The 21,603-nt window shown below is 55.9% G+C and overlaps 1 protein-coding gene and 1 non-coding gene across 2 annotated transcripts in view; both read left to right on the forward strand.

Annotated features, from left to right (window-relative positions):
• The window catches only part of LOC147091277 (ATP-dependent chromatin remodeler CHD4-like), a 97,545-nt gene extending 80,663 nt beyond the window's left edge, over window positions 1-16,882 (forward strand). The window contains 11 exon segments of the mRNA XM_085976498.1: window positions 695-937; window positions 1,351-1,437; window positions 3,089-3,177; window positions 3,275-3,408; window positions 5,266-5,410; window positions 5,888-6,056; window positions 13,311-13,393; window positions 13,637-13,751; window positions 14,708-14,779; window positions 16,402-16,563; window positions 16,746-16,882. Of these exon segments, the coding sequence (XP_085832624.1) occupies window positions 695-937; window positions 1,351-1,437; window positions 3,089-3,177; window positions 3,275-3,408; window positions 5,266-5,410; window positions 5,888-6,056; window positions 13,311-13,393; window positions 13,637-13,751; window positions 14,708-14,779; window positions 16,402-16,563; window positions 16,746-16,867 (1,421 nt within the window). The 3' untranslated portion in view covers window positions 16,868-16,882.
• Window positions 5,505-5,645, forward strand: LOC147091278 (small Cajal body-specific RNA 11). The gene has a single exon (XR_015075278.1).
• Window positions 16,883-21,603: the final 4,721 nt, after the last annotated feature.

Consider the following 21,603-nt stretch of genomic DNA (forward strand, 5'->3'; position numbering starts at 1 on the left):
TTCTCCACCGCCCCTCACTCCCACCTTCTCCACCGCCCCTCACTCCCACCTTCTCCACCGCCCCTCACTCCCACCTTCTCCACCGCCCCTCACTCCCACCTTCTCCACCGCCCCTCGCTCCCCCCCCTCTCCCCGCCCCCCCCCCCCCCCCCCCCCCCCCCGTGTCCATCACTCCCACCTTCAGGATACAGGGATAGAGGAGGAGGATGGGTGGGATACCATGGGGACATGGGGGTGAGTGGCAGGAAAGGATGCAGGGAGGGGGGCTAGTTTATGGAGCAAGGGGAGGGGAATAGAGAAGGGAGTACAGTGAGTGAGTAACTGCGTGGGAGGTGTTCGAGAAGGGAGAGAGAGAAAAGGCCAACTGCTGCCTGAATACAAGGGTGGAGGTGGAGAGGGACTGGGCTCGGGACTGGGCAGGGGGCAGGGGAGAGACAGAGGGGGTGGGGTCGGATAAGAGAGGTTGGATAGAAAGAGGGAGGGAGGGGTCGGCTAGAAGGAGAGAGAGAAAGGGGTGGGTTCGGGTAGAGAGGTAGGTAATGGGTCGGAGAGAGGGAGAGTGCGTTCGGATAGAAAGAGAGGGGTTGTGGTCAGAAAGAACGAGCGAGGTGGGGTGGTGTCGGATAGAAGGGGAGAGGGGGGTGGGATTGGGATGCGTGGTGGCTGGCTGGGGGCGTCGAGTTACTGGGTTGAGCATCTCGGCGCCGCCCCCCTTGGTCGAGCAGCGGTGTGACGGCGGCTGTGCTGGTGTTGCAGGAGGAGCAGGTGGTGGAACGGGAGATCATTAAGCAGGAGGAGAGCGTGGACCCCGACTACTGGGAGAAGCTGCTCCGCCATCACTACGAGCAGCAGCAGGAGGACCTGGCTCGGCACTTGGGCAAGGGCAAGCGGATCAGGAAACAGGTCAACTACAACGACACGTCGCAGGAGGACCGAGGTAACCGAAGGGGTGGGTTACTCAGCAGGAAAGGCCCAGGCTCCATCCCCGGCCTGTGCCGAGTTAGTCTGATCTCACCCGATGTGCTATTGATGAGGTTGTGGTGGCCCTCAAAATGGCCGCCTCTAGCTGGCAGGAAAGGCCCAGGCTCCATCCCCGGCCTGTGCTGAGTTAGCTGTGGCAGGGGGGTTACTATTGGCCACAGTGCCATTAAGATATCGAAGTGGTGACTCTGCCAGGGTTCCTGTCCAGTGCCCACCGCTGGCAAGGAGGCGGAGGCTGGAATTGGAGCCTTGGCCTCGATTGACCTTTGGTGTCAGTGGTGGGGGAATGGGTCGGGGGTCAGGGTTGGGGCCAGTGGTTGTCTGGACGTTACTAACCGGGGTGTCCGACTCTCCCTTTTTGTCCAATAGACTGGCAGGATGACCAGTCCGACAACCAATCGGAATACTCGGTGGCCTCGGAAGAAGGAGACGAGGACTTCGACGAGCGAACGGAAGGTAAAGTGAGGGGGTGGTGAGGGGGTCTGCGGAGGGACGGGGTGAGTGAGGGGGTCTGCGGAGGGACGGGGGAGTGAGGGGGTCTGCGGAGGGACGGGGGGAGTGAGGGGGTCTGCGGAGGGACGGGGGAGTGAGGGGGTCTGCGGAGGGACGGGGGAGTGAGGGGGTCTGCGGAGGGACGGGGGAGTGAGGGGGTCTGCGGAGGGACGGGGGAGTGAGGGGGTCTGCGGAGGGACGGGGGAGTGAGGGGGTCTGCGGAGGGACGGGGGGAGTGAGGGGGTCTGCGGAGGGACGGGGGAGTGAGGGGGGCTGCGGAGGGACGGGGGGAGTGAGGGGGTCTGCGGGGGGGTGAGGGGGTCTGCAGAGGGACGGGGGAGTGAGGGGGGCTGCGGAGGGACGGGGGAGTGGGGGTCTGCGGAGGGACGGGGGGAGTGAGGGGGTCTGCGGAGGGACGGGGTGAGTGAGGGGGTCTGCGGAGGGACGGGGGAGTGAGGGGGTCTGCGGAGGGACGGGGGGAGTGAGGGGGTCTGCGGGGGGGTGAGGGGTTCTGCAGAGGGACGGGGGAGTGAGGGGCTGCGGAGGGACGGGGGAGTGGGGGGCTGCGGAGGGACGGGGGAGTGGGGGTCTGCGGAGGGACGGGGGAGTGAGGGGGGTCTGCGGAGGGACGGGGTGAGTGAGGGGGTCTGCGGAGGGGTGAGGGGGTCTGCGGAGGGACGGGGGAGTGAGGGGGGCTGCGGAGGGACGGGGGAGTGAGGGGGTCTGCGGGGGGGTGAGGGGGTCTGCGGAGGGACGGGGGAGTGAGGGGGGCTGCGGAGGGACGGGGGAGTGGGGGTCTGCGGAGGGACGGGGGGAGTGAGGGGGTCTGCGGAGGGACGGGGTGAGTGAGGGGGTCTGCGGAGGGACGGGGGAGTGAGGGGGTCTGCGGAGGGACGGGGGGAGTGAGGGGGTCTGCGGGGGGGTGAGGGGGTCTGCAGAGGGACGGGGGAGTGAGGGGCTGCGGAGGGACGGGGGAGTGGGGGGCTGCGGAGGGACGGGGGAGTGGGGGTCTGCGGAGGGACGGGGGAGTGAGGGGGGTCTGCGGAGGGACGGGGTGAGTGAGGGGGTCTGCGGAGGGGTGAGGGGGTCTGCGGAGGGACGGGGGAGTGAGGGGGGCTGCGGAGGGACGGGGGAGTGAGGGGGTCTGCGGGGGGGTGAGGGGGTCTGCGGAGGGACGGGGGAGTGAGGGGGGCTGCGGAGGGACGGGGGAGTGGGGGTCTGCGGAGGGACGGGGGAGTGAGGGGGGTCTGCGGAGGGACAGGGGGAGTGAGGGGGTCTGCGGAGGGACGGGGGAGTGAGGGGGGTCTGCGGAGGGACAGGGGGAGTGAGGGGGTCTGCGGGGGGGAGTGAGGGGGTCTGTGGAGTGGCGGGGGGGAGTGAGGGGGGTCTGTGGAGTGGCGGGGGGGAGTGAGGAGGTCTGCGGAGTGGCGGTGGTGGGGTGCTGGTCTCGGGTACAAGTGATGTGACAATAACCGTCTGAGCCCGCCAGTGATGGTGTAAACGCTTGCTGATGTACCCGGGGGTTGCGGGGCGGGGGTCCCGGATTGAGGGTTGGGTCGTTGGATTTTCCCCCCACCACCGTGTACTAACTCCTTTCTTTCCCTCTACTCTCCAGCGGGACGCAGACCCAATCGGCGGGCGCTACGCAACGACAAAGACAAACCGCTGCCGCCATTGCTGGCCCGCGTGGGTGGCAACATTGAGGTAACTGAACGTGGCTCACACGCACGCTCGCTCGCACGCGCACGCTCGCCCGCCCTCTGCGCCCCTGACTTCTTTTTTTTTCTGGCTTCCTCCTCAGGTTCTTGGCTTCAACGCCCGCCAACGGAAAGCTTTCCTCAACGCCATCTTGCGTTACGGGATGCCGCCGCAGGACGCCTTCACCTCCCAGTGGCTCGTGCGGGACCTTCGCGGGAAAACCGAGAAGGAGTTCAAGTAAGGAGGAGGAGGGAGGAGAAGGGCCCAGGGGTCACGGCGCAGGGCAGGGCGGGGTTCAGGGAAAGGGGGTCGAGGGTCACGATGCAGGACGGGAAGGGTTGAGGGTCACGGCGCAGGTTCAGGGGACGAGTTAAGGGTCACATTGTAGATCAGGGCAAGGGCTGCTGGGATTAGTTTGGTGTGGAGACTACGGGGAGAGAGCGGGGATTAGTTTGGGATTGATGCAGGGCTATGGGGAGAGAGCGGGGATTAGTTTGGGATTGATACAGGGCTATGGGGAGAGCGGGGATTAGTTGGGGATTGATACTGGGCTATGGAGAGAGAGCGGGGATTAGTTGGGGGTTGATACAGGGCTATGGGGAGAGAGCGGGGATTAGTTTGGGATTGATAGCGCTGTGGGGATTAGTTTGGGGTTGATACAGAGCTATGGGGAGTGCGGAGATTAGTTGGGGATTGGTACAGGGCTATGGGGAGAGAGCGGGGATTAGTTGGGGATTGATACAGGGCTATGGGGAGTGCGGAGATTAGTTGGGGATTGGTACAGGGCTATGGGGAGAGAGCGGGGATTAGTTTGGGATTGATGCAGGGCTATGCGGAGAGAATGGAGATTAGTTTGGGATTGATACAGGGCTATGGGGACAGAGCGGAGATTAGTTTGGGATTGATACAGGGCTATGGGGAGAGAGCGGGGATTAGTTTGATTGATGCAGGGCTATGGGGAGAGAGCGGGGATTAGTTTGGGATTGATGCAGGGCTATGGGGAGAGAGCGGAGATTAGTTTGATTGATACAGGGCTATGGGGAGAGAGCGGGGATTAGTTTGGGATTGATGCAGGGCTATGGGGGGAGAATGGAGATTAGTTGGGGATTGGTACAGGGCTATGGGGAGAGAGCGGGGATTAGTTGGGGATTGATACAGGGCTATGGGGAGTGCGGAGATTAGTTGGGGATTGGTACAGGGCTATGGGGAGAGAGCGGGGATTAGTTTGGGATTGATGCAGGGCTATGCGGAGAGAATGGAGATTAGTTTGGGATTGATACAGGGCTATGGGGACAGAGCGGAGATTAGTTTGGGATTGATACAGGGCTATGGGGACAGAGCGGAGATTAGTTGGGGATTGATACAGGGCTATGGGGAGAGAGCGGGGATTAGTTTGATTGATGCAGGGCTATGGGGAGAGAGCGGGGATTAGTTTGGGATTGATGCAGGGCTATGGGGAGAGAGCGGGGATTAGTTTGGGATTGATGCAGGGCTATGGGGAGAGAGCGGGGATTAGTTTGGGATTGATGCAGGGCTATGTGGAGAGAATGGAGATTAGTTGGGGATTGATACAGGGCTATGGGGAGAGAGCGGAGATTAGTTGGGGATAGATACAGGGCTATGGAGAGAGAGCGGAGATTAGTTGGGGATTGGTACAGGGCTATGGGGAGAGCAGGGATTAGTTGGGGATTGATACAGGGCTATGGGGAGAGAGCGGAGATTAGTTTGGGATTGATACAGGGCTATGGGGAGAGCGGGGATTAGTTGGGGATTGATACTGGGCTATGGAGAGAGAGCGGGGATTAGTTGGGGGTTGATACAGGGCTATGGGGAGAGAGCGGGGATTAGTTTGGGATTGACAGGTCTATAGGGAGAGAGCGGGGCATTGGGATTAGTTTAGGATTGATACAGGGCTATGGGGAGAGAGCGGGGCAGTGGGATTAGTTTGGGATTGATACTGGGCTCTGGAGAGAGCGGGGAAGTGGTATTAGTTTGGGATTGATACTAGGCTCTGGGGAGAGAGCGGGGCAGTGGGACTAGTTGTCTCTCTGAATCTAACCTCTGGGTGATCTCTGCCCTTTCCCCCTCCCGCAGGGCCTACGTCTCCCTTTTCATGCGGCACTTGTGCGAACCGGGAGCGGACGGGGCCGAGACGTTCGCAGACGGTGTCCCTCGCGAGGGACTCTCGCGACAACACGTACTGACCAGGATCGGAGTCATGTCCCTCATTCGGAAGAAGGTAGGGTCAGGGGTCATGGGGGTTGCGGGGGGGGTGGTGGCGGTCGAAGGACAAATGTCCCGCCATCGTAGGCCGAGGCCTTGGAACGGGTTGGGTGTCTGCCTCAGTCTCCGAGCTCTGCCCCTCTGAGTCCATGGTGGCAAGGGCCTCCTGGGCAGACACAGATTAATCACCGTCGGAAATAGGAGAGAGGCCCGGAGGCTTGGGCCTACTCTTAAAGGCAAGACGGGACAACTGATATGGGGCCAACTGTCTCAGCAGGTCAGGCATTGACCGTTCACCCTCTGGGGTCAAAGCCAGCCCCCAGGCAGAGGGGCTAAAGGGTGCAGACGTCAATTCGAACCCATGGTTGATGAGATCAGGCTAGTTCTGCACAGGCCGGGAATGGAGCCTGGGCCTTTCCTGCTCTGTGCGGAGCGGCTCTGTGCTCTTGTCGACTGACTGACGGCAGTAGCTCTGAATTTGGAATTCTTTCAGGTGCAGGAGTTCGAGCATATCAACGGGCAGTGGAGCATGCCTGAGCTGGCCCAGGAGACAACGGACAGCAAGAAATCATCGCGATCCAGCTCGCCCGTCTCCAAAACACCAACCGTGTCAACTCCCGGAGAGACGCAACCGAATACGCCAGCACCACCAAACAGCACAGGTACAATACAGAGCTCCCTCTACATTACCCTGACAGTGTACCCCCACTTTATACCCAGTGTCAGCATCGAGCACTCCCTGGGCAGGTACAATACAGAGCTCCCTCTACATTACCCTGACAGTTTACCCCCACTTTACACCCAGTGTCAGCATCGAGCAAACCTGGGGCAGGTACAATACAGAGCTCCCTCTACATTACATAACATAAGAACATAAGAAGTAGGAGCAGGAGTAGGCCATACGGCCCCTCGGGCCTGCTCCGCCATTCAATAGGATCATGGCTGATCCGAACCTAGACTCACGTCCACTTCCCTGCCCTCTCCCTGTAATCCCTAATTCCCTTATCAGCTAGGAAACTGTCTGTCTCCGTTTTAAATTTATTTAATGTCGCAGCTTCCACAGCTCGCTGGGGTAGCAAATTCCATAGATTTACTACCCTCTGAGTGAAGAAGTTTCTCCTCATCTCAGTTTTGAAAGGGCAGCCCCTTATTCTAAGATTATGCCCCCTAGTTCTAGTCTCACCCATCAGTGGAAACATCCTCACCGCATCCACCCGATCAAGCCCCCTCACAATCTTATATGTTTCGATAAGATCGCCTCTCATTCTTCTGAACTCCAATGAGTAGAGGCCCAACCTACTCAACCTTTCCTCATACGTCAACCCCCTCATCTCTGGAATCAACTGAGTGAACCTTCTCTGAACCGCCTCGAGAGCAAGTATATTTTTTTTTAAATATGGAAACCAAAACTGCACGCAGTATTCCAGGTGTGGCCTCACCAATACCCTGTATAACTGCAGAAAGACTTCCCTGCTTTTATACTCCATCCCCCTGGCAATAAAAGTCAGGATTCCATTGGCCTTCCTGATCACCTGCTGTACCTGCATACTAACCTTCTGTGTTTCATGCACCAGGACCCCCAGATTCCTTTGTACTGTAGCACTTTGCAGTTTCTCTCCATTTAGATAATAACTTGCTCTTTGATTTTTTCTGCCAAAGTGCATAACCTCACACTTTCCAACATTATATTCCATCTGCCAAATCTCTGCCCACTCACTTAGCCTGTCGATGTCCTTTTGCAGGTTTTTTATGTCCTCCTCACTCACTGCTTTCCCTCCCATCTTTGTATCGTCGGCAAACTTGGATATGTTGCACTCGGTCCCTTCCTCCAAATCGTTAATATAGATTGTAAAGAGTTGGGGGTCCCAGCACTGACCCCTGCGGAACACCACTAGTTACTGATTGCCAACCCGAGAATGAACCATTTATCCCAACTCTCTGTTTTCTGTTAGATAGCCAATCTTCCACCCATGCCAGTATATTACCCCCAATCCCGTGATTTTTTTATCTTGTGCAGTAATCTTTTGTGTGGCACCTTGTCAAATGCCTTTTGGAAGTCCAAATACACCACATCCACTGGTTCCCCTTTATCCACCCTGTTTGTTACGTCCAAAAAGAATTCGAGCTAACTTTTCAAACATGACTTCCCCTTCATAAAACCATGCTGACTCTGTCCGATTAAATTATGTTTATCCAAATGTCCTGTTACTGCTTCCTTAATAATGGACTCCAACATTTGACCAACCACAGATTACATTACCCCGACAGTGTACCCCCACTTTATACCCAGTGTCAGCATCGAGTGCTCCCGGGGCAGGTACAATACAGAGCTCCCTCTACATTACCCTGACAGTGTACCCCCACTTTATACCCAGTGTCAGCATTGAGCACTCCCGGGGCAGGTACAATACAGAGCTCCCTCTACATTACCCTGACAGTGTACCCCCACTTTATACCCAGTGTCAGCATCGAGCACTCCCGGGGCAGGTACAATACAGAGCTCCCTCTACAGGACCCTGTCAGTGTACCACCACTTTATACCCAGTGTCAGCATCGAACACTCCCGGGGCAGGTACAATACAGAGCTCCCTCTACATTACCCTGACAGTGTACCCCCACTTTATACCCAGAGTCAGCATCGAGCACTCCCGGGGCAGGTACAATACAGAGCTCCCTCTACATTACCCTGACAGTGTACCCCCACTTTATACCCAGTGTCAGCATCGAGCACTCCCAGGGCAGGTACAATACAGAGCTCCCTCTACATTACCCTGACAGTGTACCCCCACTTTATACCCAGTGTCAGCATCGAGCACTCCCGGGGCAGGTACAGTACAGAGCTCCCTCTACATTACCCCGACAGTGTACCCCCACTTTATACCCAGTGTCAGCATCGAGCACTCCCGGGGCAGGTACAATACAGAGCTCCCTCTACATTACCCTGACAGTGTACCCCCACTTTATACCCAGTGTCAGCATCGAGCACTCCCGGGGCAGGTACAGTACAGAGCTCCCTCTACATTACCCCGACAGTGTACCCCCACTTTATACCCAGTGTCAGCATCGAGCACTCCCGGGGCAGGTACAATACAGAGCTCCCTCTACATTACCCCAACAGTGTACCCCCACTTTATACCCAGTGTCAGCATCGAGCACTCCCGGGGCAGGTACAATACAGAGCTCCCTCTACATTACCCCGACAGTGTACCCCCACTTTATACCCAGAGTCAGCATCGAGCACTCCCGGGGCAGGTACAATACAGAGCTCCCTCTACATTACCCTGACAGTGTACCCCCACTTTATACCCAGTGTCAGCATCAAGCACTCCCGGGGCAGGTACAATACAGAGCTCCCTCTACATTACCCTGACAGTGTACCCCCACTTTATACCCAGTGTCAGCATCGAGCACTCCCGGGGCAGGTACAATACAGAGCTCCCTCTACATTACCCTGACAGTGTACCCCCACTTTATACCCAGTGTCAGCATCAAGCACTCCCGGGGCAGGTACAATACAGAGCTCCCTCTACATTACCCTGACAGTGTACCCCCACTTTATACCCAGTGTCAGCATCGAGCACTCCCGGGGCAGGTACAATACAGAGATCCCTCTTCATTACCCTGACAGTGTACCCCCACTTTATACCCAGTGTCAGCATCGAGCACTCCCGGGGCAGGTACAATACAGAGCTCCCTCTACATTACCCTGACAGTATCCCCACTTTATACTCAGTGTCAGCATCGAGCACTCCCGGGGCAGGTACAATACAGAGCTCCCTCTACATTACCCTGACAGTATCCCCACTTTATACTCAGTGTCAGCATCGAGCACTCCCGGGGCAGGTACAATACAGAGCTCCCTCTACATTACCCTGACAGTGTACCCCCACTTTATACCCAGTGTCAGCATCGAGCACACCCAGGGCATGTACAATACAGAGCTCCCTCTACATTACCCTGACAGTATCCCCACTTTATACTCAGTGTCAGCATCGAGCACTCCCGGGGCAGGTACAATACAGAGCTCCCTCTACATTACCCCGACAGTGTACCCCACTTTATACCCAGTGTCAGCATCGAGCACTCCCGGGGCAGGTACAATACAGAGCTCCCTCTACATTACCCTGACAGTATCCCCACTTTATACTCAGTGTCAGCATCGAGCACTCCCGGGGCAGGTACAATACAGAGCTCCCTCTACATTACCCTGACAGTATCCCCACTTTATACCCAGTGTCAGCATCGAGCACTCCCAGGGCAGGTACAATACAGAGCTCCCTCTACATTACCCTGACAGTGTACCCCCACTTTATACTCAGTGTCAGCATCGAGCACTCCCAGGGCAGGTACAATACAGAGCTCCCTCTACATTACCCTGACAGTGTGCCCCCACTTTATACCCAGTGTCAGCATCGAGCACTCCCGGGGCAGGTACAATACAGAGCTCCCTCTACATTACCCTGACAGTGTACCCCCACTTTATACTCAGTGTCAGCATCGAGCACTCCCGGGGCAGGTACAATACAGAGCTCCCTCTACATTACCCTGACAGTGTACCCCCACTTTATACTCAGTGTCAGCATCGAGCACTCCCGGGGCAGGTACAATACAGAGCTCCCTCTACATTACCCTGACAGTGTACCCCCACTTTATACTCAGTGTCAGCATCGAGCACTCCCGGGGCAGGTACAATACAGAGCTCCCTCTACATTACCCTGACAGTGTACCCCCACTTTATACCCAGAGTCAGCATCGAGCACTCCCGGGGCAGGTACAATACAGAGCTCCCTCTACATTACCCCGACAGTGTACCCCCACTTTATACCCAGTGTCAGCATCGAGCACTCCCAGGGCAGGTACAATACAGAGCTCCCTCTACATTACCCTGACAGTGTACCCCCACTTTATACCCAGTGTCAGCATCGAGTGCTCCCGGGGCAGGTACAATACAGAGCTCTCTCTACATTACCCCAACAGTGTGCCCCCACTTTATACCCAGTGTCAGCACCGAGCACTCCCGGGGCAGGTACAATACAGAGCTCCCTCTACATTACCCTGACAGTGTACCCCACTTTATACCCAGAGTCAGCATCGAGCGCTCCCGGGGCAGGTACAATACAGAGCTCCCTCTACATTACCCCAACAGTGTGCCCCCACTTTATACTCAGTGTCAGCATCGAGCGCTCCCGGGGCAGGTACAATACAGAGCTCCCTCTACATTACCCCGACAGTGTACCCCACTTTATACCCAGTATCAGCATCGAGAACTCCCGGGGCATGTACAATACAGAGCTCCCTCTACATTACCCTGAGAGTGTACTCCCACTTTATACCCAGTGTCAGCATCGAGCACTCCCGGAGTAGGTACAATACAGAGCTCCCTCTACATTACCCTGACAGTGTACCCCACTTTATACCCAGAGTCAGCATCGAGCGCTCCCGGGGCAGGTACAATACAGAGCTCCCTCTACATTACCCCAACAGTGTGCCCCCACTTTATACTCAGTGTCAGCATCGAGCGCTCCCGGGGCAGGTACAATACAGAGCTCCCTCTACATTACCCCGACAGTGTACCCCACTTTATACCCAGTATCAGCATCGAGAACTCCCGGGGCATGTACAATACAGAGCTCCCTCTACATTACCCTGACAGTGTATCCCCACTTTATACCCAGTGTCAGCATCGAGTGCTCCCGGGGCAGGTACAATACAGAGCTCCCTCTACATTACCCTGACAGTGTACCCCCACTTTATACCCAGTGTCAGCATCGAGCACTCCCGGGACAGGTACAATACAGAGCTCCCTCTACATTACCCTGACAGTGTACCCCCACTTTATACCCAGTGTCAGCATCGAGCACTCCCAGGGCAGGTACAGTACAGAGCTCCCTCTACATTACCCTGACAGTGTACCCCCACTTTATACCCAGTGTCAGCATCGAGCACTCCCGGGGCAGGTACATTACAGAGCTCCCTCTACATTACCCTGAGAGTGTACCCCCACTTTATACCCAGTGTCAGCATCGAGCACTCCCAGGGCAGGTACAATACAGAGCTCCCTCTACATTACCCTGACAGTGTACCCCCAGTTTATACCCAGTGTCAGCATCGAGCACTCCCAGGGCAGGTACAATACAGAGCTCCCTCTACATTACCCTGACAGTGTACCCCCACTTTATACCCAGTGTCAGCATCGAGTGCTCCCAGGGCAGGTACAATACAGAGCTCCCTCTACATTACCCTGACAGTGTACCCCCACTTTATACCCAGTGTCAGCATCGAGCACTCCCAGGGCAGGTACAATACAGAGCTCCCTCTACATTACCCTGACAGTGTACCCCCACTTTATACCCAGTGTCAGCATCGAGCACTCCCAGGGCAGGTACAATACAGAGCTCCCTCTACATTACCCTGACAGTGTACCCCCACTTTATACCCAGTGTCAGCATCGAGCACTCCCAGGGCAGGTACAATACAGAGCTCCCTCTACATTACCCTGACAGTGTACCCCCACTTTATACCCAGTGTCAGCATCGAGCACTCCCAGGGCAGGTACAATACAGAGCTCCCTCTACATTACCCTGACAGTGTACCCCCACTTTATACCCAGTGTCAGCATCGAGCACTCCCGGGGCAGGTACAATACAGAGCTCCCTCTACATTACCCTGACAGTGTACCCCCACTTTATACCCAGTGTCAGCATCGAGCACTCCCAGGGCAGGTACAATACAGAGCTCCCTCTACATTACCCTGACAGTGTACCCCCACTTTATACCCAGTGTCAGCATCGAGCACTCCCGGGGCAGGTACAATACAGAGCTCCCTCTACATTACCCTGACAGTGTACCCCCACTTTATACCCAGTGTCAGCATCGAGCACTCCCAGGGCAGGTACAATACAGAGCTCCCTGTACATTACCCTGACAGTGTACCCCCACTTTATACCCAGTGTCAGCATCGAGCACTCCCAGGGCAGGTATAATACAGAGCTCCCTCTACATTACCCTGACAGTGTACCCCCACTTTATACCCAGTGTCAGCATCGAGCCCTCCTGGGGCAGGTACAATACAGAGCTCCCTCTACATTACCCTGACAGTGTACTCCCACTTTATACCCAGTGTCAGCATCAAGCACTCCCGGGGCAGGTACAATACAGAGCTCCCTCTACATTACCCTGACAGTGTACCCCCACTTTATACCCAGTGTCAGCATCGAATGCCCCCAGGGCAGGTACAATACAGAGCTCCCTCTACATTACCCTGACAGTGTACCCCCACTTTATACCCAGTGTCAGCATCAAGCACTCCCGGGGCAGGTACAATACAGAGCTCCCTCTACATTACCCTGACAGTGTACCCCCACTTTATACCCAGTGTCAGCATCGAATGCCCCCAGGGCAGGTACAATACAGAGCTCCCTCTACATTACCCTGACAGTGTACCCCCACTTTATACCCAGTGTCAGCATCAAGCACTCCCGGGGCAGGTACAATACAGAGCTCCCTCTACATTACCCTGACAGTGTACCCCCACTTTATACCCAGTGTCAGCATCGAGCACTCCCGGGGCAGGTACAATACAGAGCTCCCTCTACATTACCCTGACAGTGTACCCCCACTTTATACCCAGTGTCAGCATCGAGCACTCCCGGGCAGGTACAATACAGAGCTCCCTCTACATTACCCCGACAGTGTACCCCCACTTTATACCCAGTGTCAGCATCGAGCACTCCCAGGGCAGGTACAATACAGAGCTCCCTCTACATTACCCTGACAGTGTACCCACACTTTATACCCAGTGTCAGCATCGAGCACTCCCGGGGCAGGTACAATACAGAGCTCCCTCTACATTACCCTGACAGTGTACCCCCACTTTATACCCAGTGTCTGACAAGATTCTCCCCATTTATTGACAGAGGAGACCAGTAAACCTCAGGGGACAGAAGCTGAAGGTGAGGTCAAGGACCAAAACGGCAAAAATGGCAAACCGGAGGAGGAGGTGAGACCTTCAGATGTTTAATGCGTCTTCCTCCACATCGTAATAATTTGTTCTCTCTCTCTCTCTCTCTCCCACTCTCCCACTCTCAATCACCCTCTCCCACTCCCACTTCCACTCCTTCTCTCTGCCATTCTCTCTGCCATTCTCTCTCTCCCATTCTCTCTCTCCCATTCTCTCTCTCCCATTCTCTCTCCCTCTCTCTCTCTCTCCCTCTGGCTGACACTTTCATGCTTCCCCCTGTAGGTAACGCCCTCGGCTGAATCTGAAAAGAGCACGGAGAAAGTTCCGGAAGAGGCCAAAGAGGAAAGTTCCGAAGTGAAGGAAAAGCCTGTGGAGTCGACAGATGTAGAAATGAAAGGTACGAGGCTTCTAGTTTGCGAGTGCAGGATCCTCCCAGCTCTCAGACCCGTCTCCTGTTAACCACACACAGCAGGAAAGGCCCAGGCTCCACCCCCGGCCTGTGCTAAGTTAGCCTGATCTCGCACCCGGTGTGGGACTGAGCCCCCCACACACACACACACAGCAGGAAAGGCCCAGGCTCCACCCCCGGCCTGTGCTGAGTTAGCCTGATCTCACACCCGGTGTGGGACTGAGCCACACACACACACAGAGCAGGAAAGGCCCAGGCTCCATCCCCGGCCTGTGCTGAGTTAGCCTGATCTCACACCCGGTGTGGGACTGAGCCACACACACACACACAGAGCAGGAAAGGCCCAGGCTCCGTCCCCGGCCTGTGCTGAGTTAGCCTGATCTCACACCCGGTGTGGGACTGAGCCACACACACACACAGAGCAGGAAAGGCCCAGGCTCTGACCCCGGCCTGTGCTGAGTTAGTCTGATCTCACACCCGGTGTGGGACTGAGCCACACACACACACACAGAGCAGGAAAGGCCCAGGCTCCGTCCCCGGCCTGTGCTGAGTTAGCCTGATCTCACACCCGGTGTGGGACTGAGCCACACACTCACACACAGAGCAGGAAAGGCCCAGGCTCCGTCCCCGGCCTGTGCTGAGATAGCCTGATCTCACACCCGGTGTGGGACTGAGCCACACACTCACACACAGAGCAGGAAAGGCCCAGGCTCCACCCCCGGCCTGTGCTGAGTTAGCCTGATCTCACACCCGGTGTGGGGACTGAGCCCCACACACACACACACAGAGCAGGAAAGGCCCAGGCTCCACCCCCGGCCTGTGCTGAGTTAGCCTGATCTCACACCCGGTGTGGTATTGAGTCCCACACACGCCCACTGCAGGAAGATCCCAGGCTGGGAAATCGCGCACACGTGTGTCTTGATGCCTTGTTCCTTTTCTTTCAGCTGTTGATGAGGTGGTGGAAGAAAAACCCGCAGAGAAGGTGGAGAGTTCGGTCAGCGCCGAGGTCAAACCAGGTCAGAACCTTGGCGCTCTAGTTGACCCTGAAATGAGCTTGCGCCCCATCACCAAGACCACTTCTGTAACATCGCCCGTCTCCGCCTTCGCTCATCTGCTGCTGAAACCCTCGTCCATGTTCAGATTCGACCAGACCAACGCTCTCCTGGCCTGCTTCCCATTTTCCTTCATAAACCTAAACTCATCCAAAACTCGGCTGCCCGTGTCCTAACTCGCGCCAAGTCCCGTTCACCCATCAACCCCCCCCCCCGAACACCCTGTGCTCGCTGACCTTGTTGCTTAACTGGGAGCCATCTCCATTTAAAAATTCTCCATCCTGATGTTCAAATCCCTCCATGGCCTCGCCCCTCCCTATCTCTGTAATCTCCTCCAGCCCCTCAACCCCCTCCCCATCCCCCCGAGATCTCTGCGTTCCTCCAATCCTGGCCTCTTGCACATCCCTGCTTTCCATCGCTCCATCATTGGTGGCCGTGCCTTCAGCTGCCGAGGCCCCAAGCTCTGGAATTCCTTACCTAAACCCCTCTACCCCTCTTTCCTCCTTTAAGACGCTCCTTAAAACCGACCTCTTTGCCCAAGCTTTTGGTCACCTGCCCTAATTTCTCCTTATGTGGCTCGGTGTCAAATGTTTGTCCGATTTATACTCCTGTGAAGCACCTTGGGACATTTTACGATGTTAAAATTGCTCTATAAATACAAGTTGTTATTCATTGTGGTGGGGGAGGAGTGGGGTGGTAGCGGGGAGAGTCCCACCTCGTCACAGCAGCTCCTGGGTCCTCTATGCGTGAGTGTACTTCTGGGATTCATCCATTGCTGGGCCTCTCGGAGCCACAGGCTGAAGCTGGCAGTTAGGCCTGGTTTTTTTTTTGTCCCCTGCCAAACCTACCACTTTCGGGTGCGAGCGAACGAACTCTGACCTCGTCCAGGCTTCATGGGTCATAGAGTCATCGAGTTATACAGCACAGAAAGAGGCCCTTCGGCCCATCGTGTCCGCGCCGGCCATCAAGCCCTGTCTATTCTAATCCCATTTTCCAGCACTTGGTCCATAGCCTTGTATGCTATGGCGTTTCAAGTGCTCATCCAAATACTTCTTGAATGTTGTGAGGGTTCCTGCCTCTACCACCCTTTCAGGCAGTGAGTTCCAGATTCCAACCACCCTCTGGGTGAAAAGGTTTTTCCTCAAATCCCCTCTAAACCTCCTGCCCCTTACCTTGAAACTATGCCCCCTGGTTATTGATCCTTCTACTAAGGGGAAAAGTTCCTTTCTATCTACGCCCCATATAATTTTGTGCCCCATATAATTTTGTACACCTCAGTCAGGTCCCCCCTCAACCTTCTCTGCTCTAAGGAAAACAACCCCAGCCTGTCCAGTCTCTCTTCATAGCTGAAGCGCTCCAGCCCAGGTAACATCCTGGTGAATCTCCTCTGCACCCTCTCCAATGCAATCACATCCTTCCTATAGTGTGGCGACTGGGGCAGCCAAGGTCAACTGGGGTCACGGGGTGGGAGATCCCGCTGACTGGATTTGTGGTGGGGTGGAGGGGGGTGTGGGACCTTTGCGGCGGGGTGCTACCCCGGAGGGAGGGGCCCAGATCTCACCCTTTTCTCCGTTGTTGCGTCGCAGAGATGAAGCAGGAGGAGAAAAAGGAGGAGGAGGCCGAGCCCAAGCTCCAGAATGGGGACGCCGCTGTGGTCAAGGAGCCCTCCTCCGACTGCCCCCCCAAGAAACCGGAGAAGGCGGAAAAGCAGCGCTTCATGTTCAACATCGCCGACGGAGGCTTCACGGGTAAGTGGTTCGACGATCCTTCTGAAGCTAGAAGGGGAGGCGCCTCGGCCCGGCGCCTGAGGCCTGTGTTGGGTTCGGGCCGAGGCCTGTCCCAGAGGCTGGCCGGCTCCATCGGGACCCCTTCTGACGTCTCTCTCTCTCTCTCTCTCTCTCTCTCTCTCTCTCTCTCTCTCTCTCGACAGAACTTCACTCCCTCTGGCAGAACGAGGAGCGAGCAGCTACAGTGACTGGCAAAACGTTCGAGATCTGGCACCGGCGGCACGACTTCTGGCTGCTGATGGGCATCGTGACGTATCCTTGGTAACGCGGCTTTCGGGGGAGAGGAGGGGAGCAAGGCCCAGTAACATGGCAGTTGGTGGCGGCGGGGTGCTGTCTAAATGGGGCTTGGGTCCAGGCCAAGCTCATGGGGAGGATGGCGGGGATGTAGGAGTGGAGTGGAGGTCATAGGGATGGAAAGATGGCCTGAATGTAGGCCCCATATTCTCTGAATCCCAGCTATACCATTCCACAGACAGACAAGGCCTGAGCACAGGCGCCAGGGACACTGAACTCCAGCTCTGACACCCCACAGATAGGCAGGGCCTAAATACAAGGCCCCAGGGACACTGAATCCCAGGCCTAACATCCCACAGACAGGCAGGGCCTAAATACAAGGCCCCAGGGACACTGAATCCCAGCTCTGACACCCCACAGACAGGCAGGGCCTGAACACAGGCCCCAGGGACACTGAATCCCAGCTCTGACACCCCACAGACAGGCAGGGCCTGAACACAGGCCCCAGGGACACTGAATCCCAGCTCTGACACCCCACAGACAGGCAGGGCGTGAACACAGGCCCCAGGGACACTGAATCCCAGCTCTGACACCCCACAGACAGGCAGGGCCTGAACACAGGACCGAGGGACCCTGAATCCCAGCTCTGACACCCCACAGACAGGCAGGGCCTGAACACAGGCCCCAGAGACACTGAATCCCAGCTCTGACACCCCACAGACAGGCAGGGCCTGAACACAGGCCCCAGGGACACTGAATCCCAGCTCTGACACCCCACAGACAGGCAGGGCCTGAACACAGGCCCCAGGGACACTGAATCCCAGCTCTGACACCCCACAGACAGGCAGGGCGTGAACACAGGCCCCAGGGACACTGAATCCCAGCTCTGACACCCCACAGACAGGCAGGGCCTGAACACAGGCCCCAAGGACACTGAACTCCAGCTCTGACACCCCACAGACAGGCAGGGCCTGAACACAGGACCGAGGGACCCTGAATCCCAGGTCTAACACCCCACAGACAGGCAGGGCCTGAACACAGGCCCCAGGGACACTGAATCCCAGTTCTGACACCCCACAGACAGGCAGGGCCTGAACACAGGCCCCAGGGACACTGAACTCCAACTCTGACACCCCACAGACAGACAGGGCCTGAACACAGGCCCGAGGGACCCTGAATCCCAGCTATGACACCCCACAGACAGGCAGGGCCTGTACACAGGCCCCAGGGACACTGAATCCCAGTTCTGACACCCCACAGACAGGCAGGGCCTGAACACAGGCCCCAGGGACACTGAATCCCAGCTCTGACACCCCACAGACAGGCAGGGACAGAACACAGGCCCCAGAGACACTGAATCCCAGCTCTGACACCCCACAGACAGGCAGGGCCTGAACACAGGCCCCAGGGACACTGAATCCCAGCTCTGACACCCCACAGACAGGCAGGGCCTGAACACAGGCCCCAGGGACACTGAATCCCAGCTCTGACACCCCACAGACAGGCAGGGCCTGAACACAGGCCCCAGGGACACTGAATCCCAGCTCTGACACCCCACAGACAGACAGGGCCTGAACACAGGCCCCAGGGACACTGAATCCCAGCTCTGACACCCCACAGACAGGCAGGGCCTGAACACAGGCCCCAGGGACACTGAATCTCAGCTCTGACACCCCACAGACAGGCAGGGCCTGAACACAGGCCCCAGGGACACTGAATCCCAGCTCTGACACCCCACAGACAGGCAGGGCCTGGACACAGGCCCCAGGGACACTGAATCCCAGCTCTGACACCCCACAGACAATCGGGGCCTAAATTGAGGTCGTTGGTGTACAGGTTGTCTGAGGCCTACAGGTGAGGTGGTGCCTTTGTTGAGATTTTTGTTGACTGGGACATTTAAAATTCTCGTCCTTGTTTTCAAATCTCTTCAACCCTCGCCCCCTTCCCCATCTCTGCGCTCCTCCAATTACAAGAAAATAAGACGTAGGAGCAGGAGTAGGTCAGTCGGCCCCTCGAGCCTGCTCCGCCATTCAAGATGATCATGGCTGATCTGAGCTTGGCCTCGACTCCACTTCCCTGCCCGCTCCCCGTAACCCTCGACTTCCTTATCTGTATCTCCACCTTAAATATATTCAATGACTCCGCCTCCACAGCTCTCTGGGGAAGAGAATTCCAAAGATTCCCGACCCTCTGAGAGAAGAAATTCCTCCTCATTTCCAATTTAAAAGGGTGCCCCCTTATTCTGAAATGATGCCCCCGTAGTTCTAGATTCCCCCACGAGGGGAAACATCCTCTCTGCATCTACCCTGTCGAGCCCCTTCAGAATTTTATATGTTTCAAATAAGATCCCTAAACTCCAATGAGTATAGGCCCAACCTTTCTTCATAAGACAGCCCCCTCATCTCCGGAATCAACCTCGTCACCTTCTCTGGGGCGCTGAAACTGAATCTCGGCGCGCAAAGTGCCGCAGCGCCACCCGCTGCGGCATGGCAGCCTGCGGTACTGCAGGCCTTCCTCTCACTCTTAAGGGGGAGGTGCCTGCAACAGCGCGATCCCCGCTCGCGAGTGCCGGCAAATGAGCCCGGCACCAAGGAGAAGTGCCGGGCTCTCTGGAAACAGCTGGCAATGCCACGGGGGGGGTGGTGTATGTAGGAGGCCGGGGACGGAGGTGCGGGCAGGCGGCCGCCGAAAAAGCGGCCTACAGGTGAGGCACCTCCACCTTAACTCGCCCCACTACCGGCACAGGTAGGCCCCCGTGTACCGGTCGCTGTTTGCGGCCGGCGCGGGGGAGGCGGCAGCGACCAAACATGGCCAGCGGGGCGCTGCGCACACCGATGACGTCATCGGTGGTGGCGCAGCGCTACTGGCTAACGCCGCCATTAGCGCCCCGCTAAATATCGCGGTAGGTTTGCACAGTGGCGCAAAAGCCCTCTTTGGGCGCAAACTGGTGGCGCAGGCCGCTGAATTTCTAGGCCTAAAGGTTAATAAGGCCATACAAAAACAAACACATCACTGGGGTTCATAGTTGAAGTCCTCCATTATCACTATTCTATACGTGCAAGAACCATAGAGTAGTGACAATGGGGAACTATCCTAATATAGACTGGGATAGTAATAGTGTAAAGGGCAGAGAGGGGGAAGAATTTCTGAAGTGTGTGCAGGAGAACTTTCTTGATCAGTATGTTTCCGGCCCAATGAGGAATGAGGCGTTGCTGGATCTGGTTCTGGGGAATGAGGTGGCGCAAGTGTCAGTAGGGGAACGTTTAGGGAAGAGTGATCATAATATCATAAGGTTTAGATTAGCTATGGAAAAGGACAGGGAGCAATCTAGAGTCAAAATACTTAATTGGAGGAAGGCCAATTTCAGTGGGTTGAGAATGGATCTGGCCCGGGTAAATTGGAACCAAAGATTGGCAGGCAAAACTGTCATCGAAGAATGGGCTGCCTTTAAAGAGGAGATGGTTCGGGTACAGTCGAGGTACATTCCCACGAAGGGGAAAGGTAGGGCAACTAAAGCCAGAGCTCCCTGGATGACGAAAGAGAGAGAGAGTAAGATGAAGCAGAAAAGGGGGGCGTATGACAGATGTCAGGATGAGTGTACAAGTGAGAACCAGGCAGAATATAGAAAGTTCAGAGGGGAAGTGAAAAAGTAAATAAGAGGGGCAAAGAGAGTATGAGAAGAGATTGACAGCTAACATGAAAGTCTTCTATAGGCATATAAACAGTAAACGAGTAGTAAGAGGAGGGGTGGGGCCGATTAGGGACCAAAAAGGAGACCTACGCATGGAGGCAGAGGGCATGGCTGAGGTACTAAATGAGTACTTTGCATCTGTCTTCACCAAGGAAGAGGATGCTGCCAAAGTCACAGTGAAAGTGGAGGTAGTTGAGATACTGGATGGGATAAAAATTTGATGAGGTACTAGAAAGGCTGGCTGTACTTAAAATAGAGAAGTCACCAGGACCGGATGGGATGCATCCTAGGATGCTGACGGAAGTAAAGGCTGGTGCCAGAGGACTGGAGAATTGCAAATGTCACACCGTTGTTCAAAAACGGGTGTAAAGATAAACCCAGCAACTAAGGCCAGTCAGTTTAACCTCGGTAGTGGGGAAGCTTTTAGAAATGATAATCCGGGACAAAATTAAGTTACTTGAACAAGTGTGGATTAATTAAGGAAAGCCAGCACGGATTTGTTAAAGGCAAATCGTGTTTAACCAAGTTGATCGAGTTTTTTGATGTGGTAACAGAGAGGGTCGATGAGGGCAGTGGGGTTGACGTAGTGTACATGGACTTCCAAAAGCCATTTGATAAAGTGCCACACAATAGGCTTGCCAGCAAAGTTGAAGCCCATGGAATAAAAGGGACAGTGGCAGCACGGATACGGAATTGGCTAAGTGACAGGAAACAGAGAGTAGTGGTGAACGGTTGTTTTTTGGACTGGAGGAAGGTAAACAGTGGTGTTCACCAGGGGTCGGTACTCAGACCACTGGTTTTCTTGATATATATTAATGACTTGGACTTGGGTGTACAGGGCGCAATTTCAAAATCTGCAGATGACACAAAACTTGGAAGTCTAGTGAACAGTGAGGAGGAGAGTGACAGACTTCAAGAGGACAGACAGGCTGGTGGAATGGGCGGACACGTGGCTGATGAAACGCAGAATATGCGAAGTGATACATTTTGGTAGAAAGAATGAAGAGAGGTAATATAAACTAAAGGGTACAATTCTAAAGTGAGTGCATGAACAGAGAGACCTGGGGGTAAATGTG

The sequence above is a fragment of the Somniosus microcephalus genome, unplaced genomic scaffold (assembly GCF_052327205.1).
Source record: "Somniosus microcephalus isolate GS21.2 unplaced genomic scaffold, FLI_Smic_1.0 unresolved_chr3, whole genome shotgun sequence".
Lineage (NCBI taxonomy): Eukaryota > Metazoa > Chordata > Chondrichthyes > Squaliformes > Somniosidae > Somniosus > Somniosus microcephalus.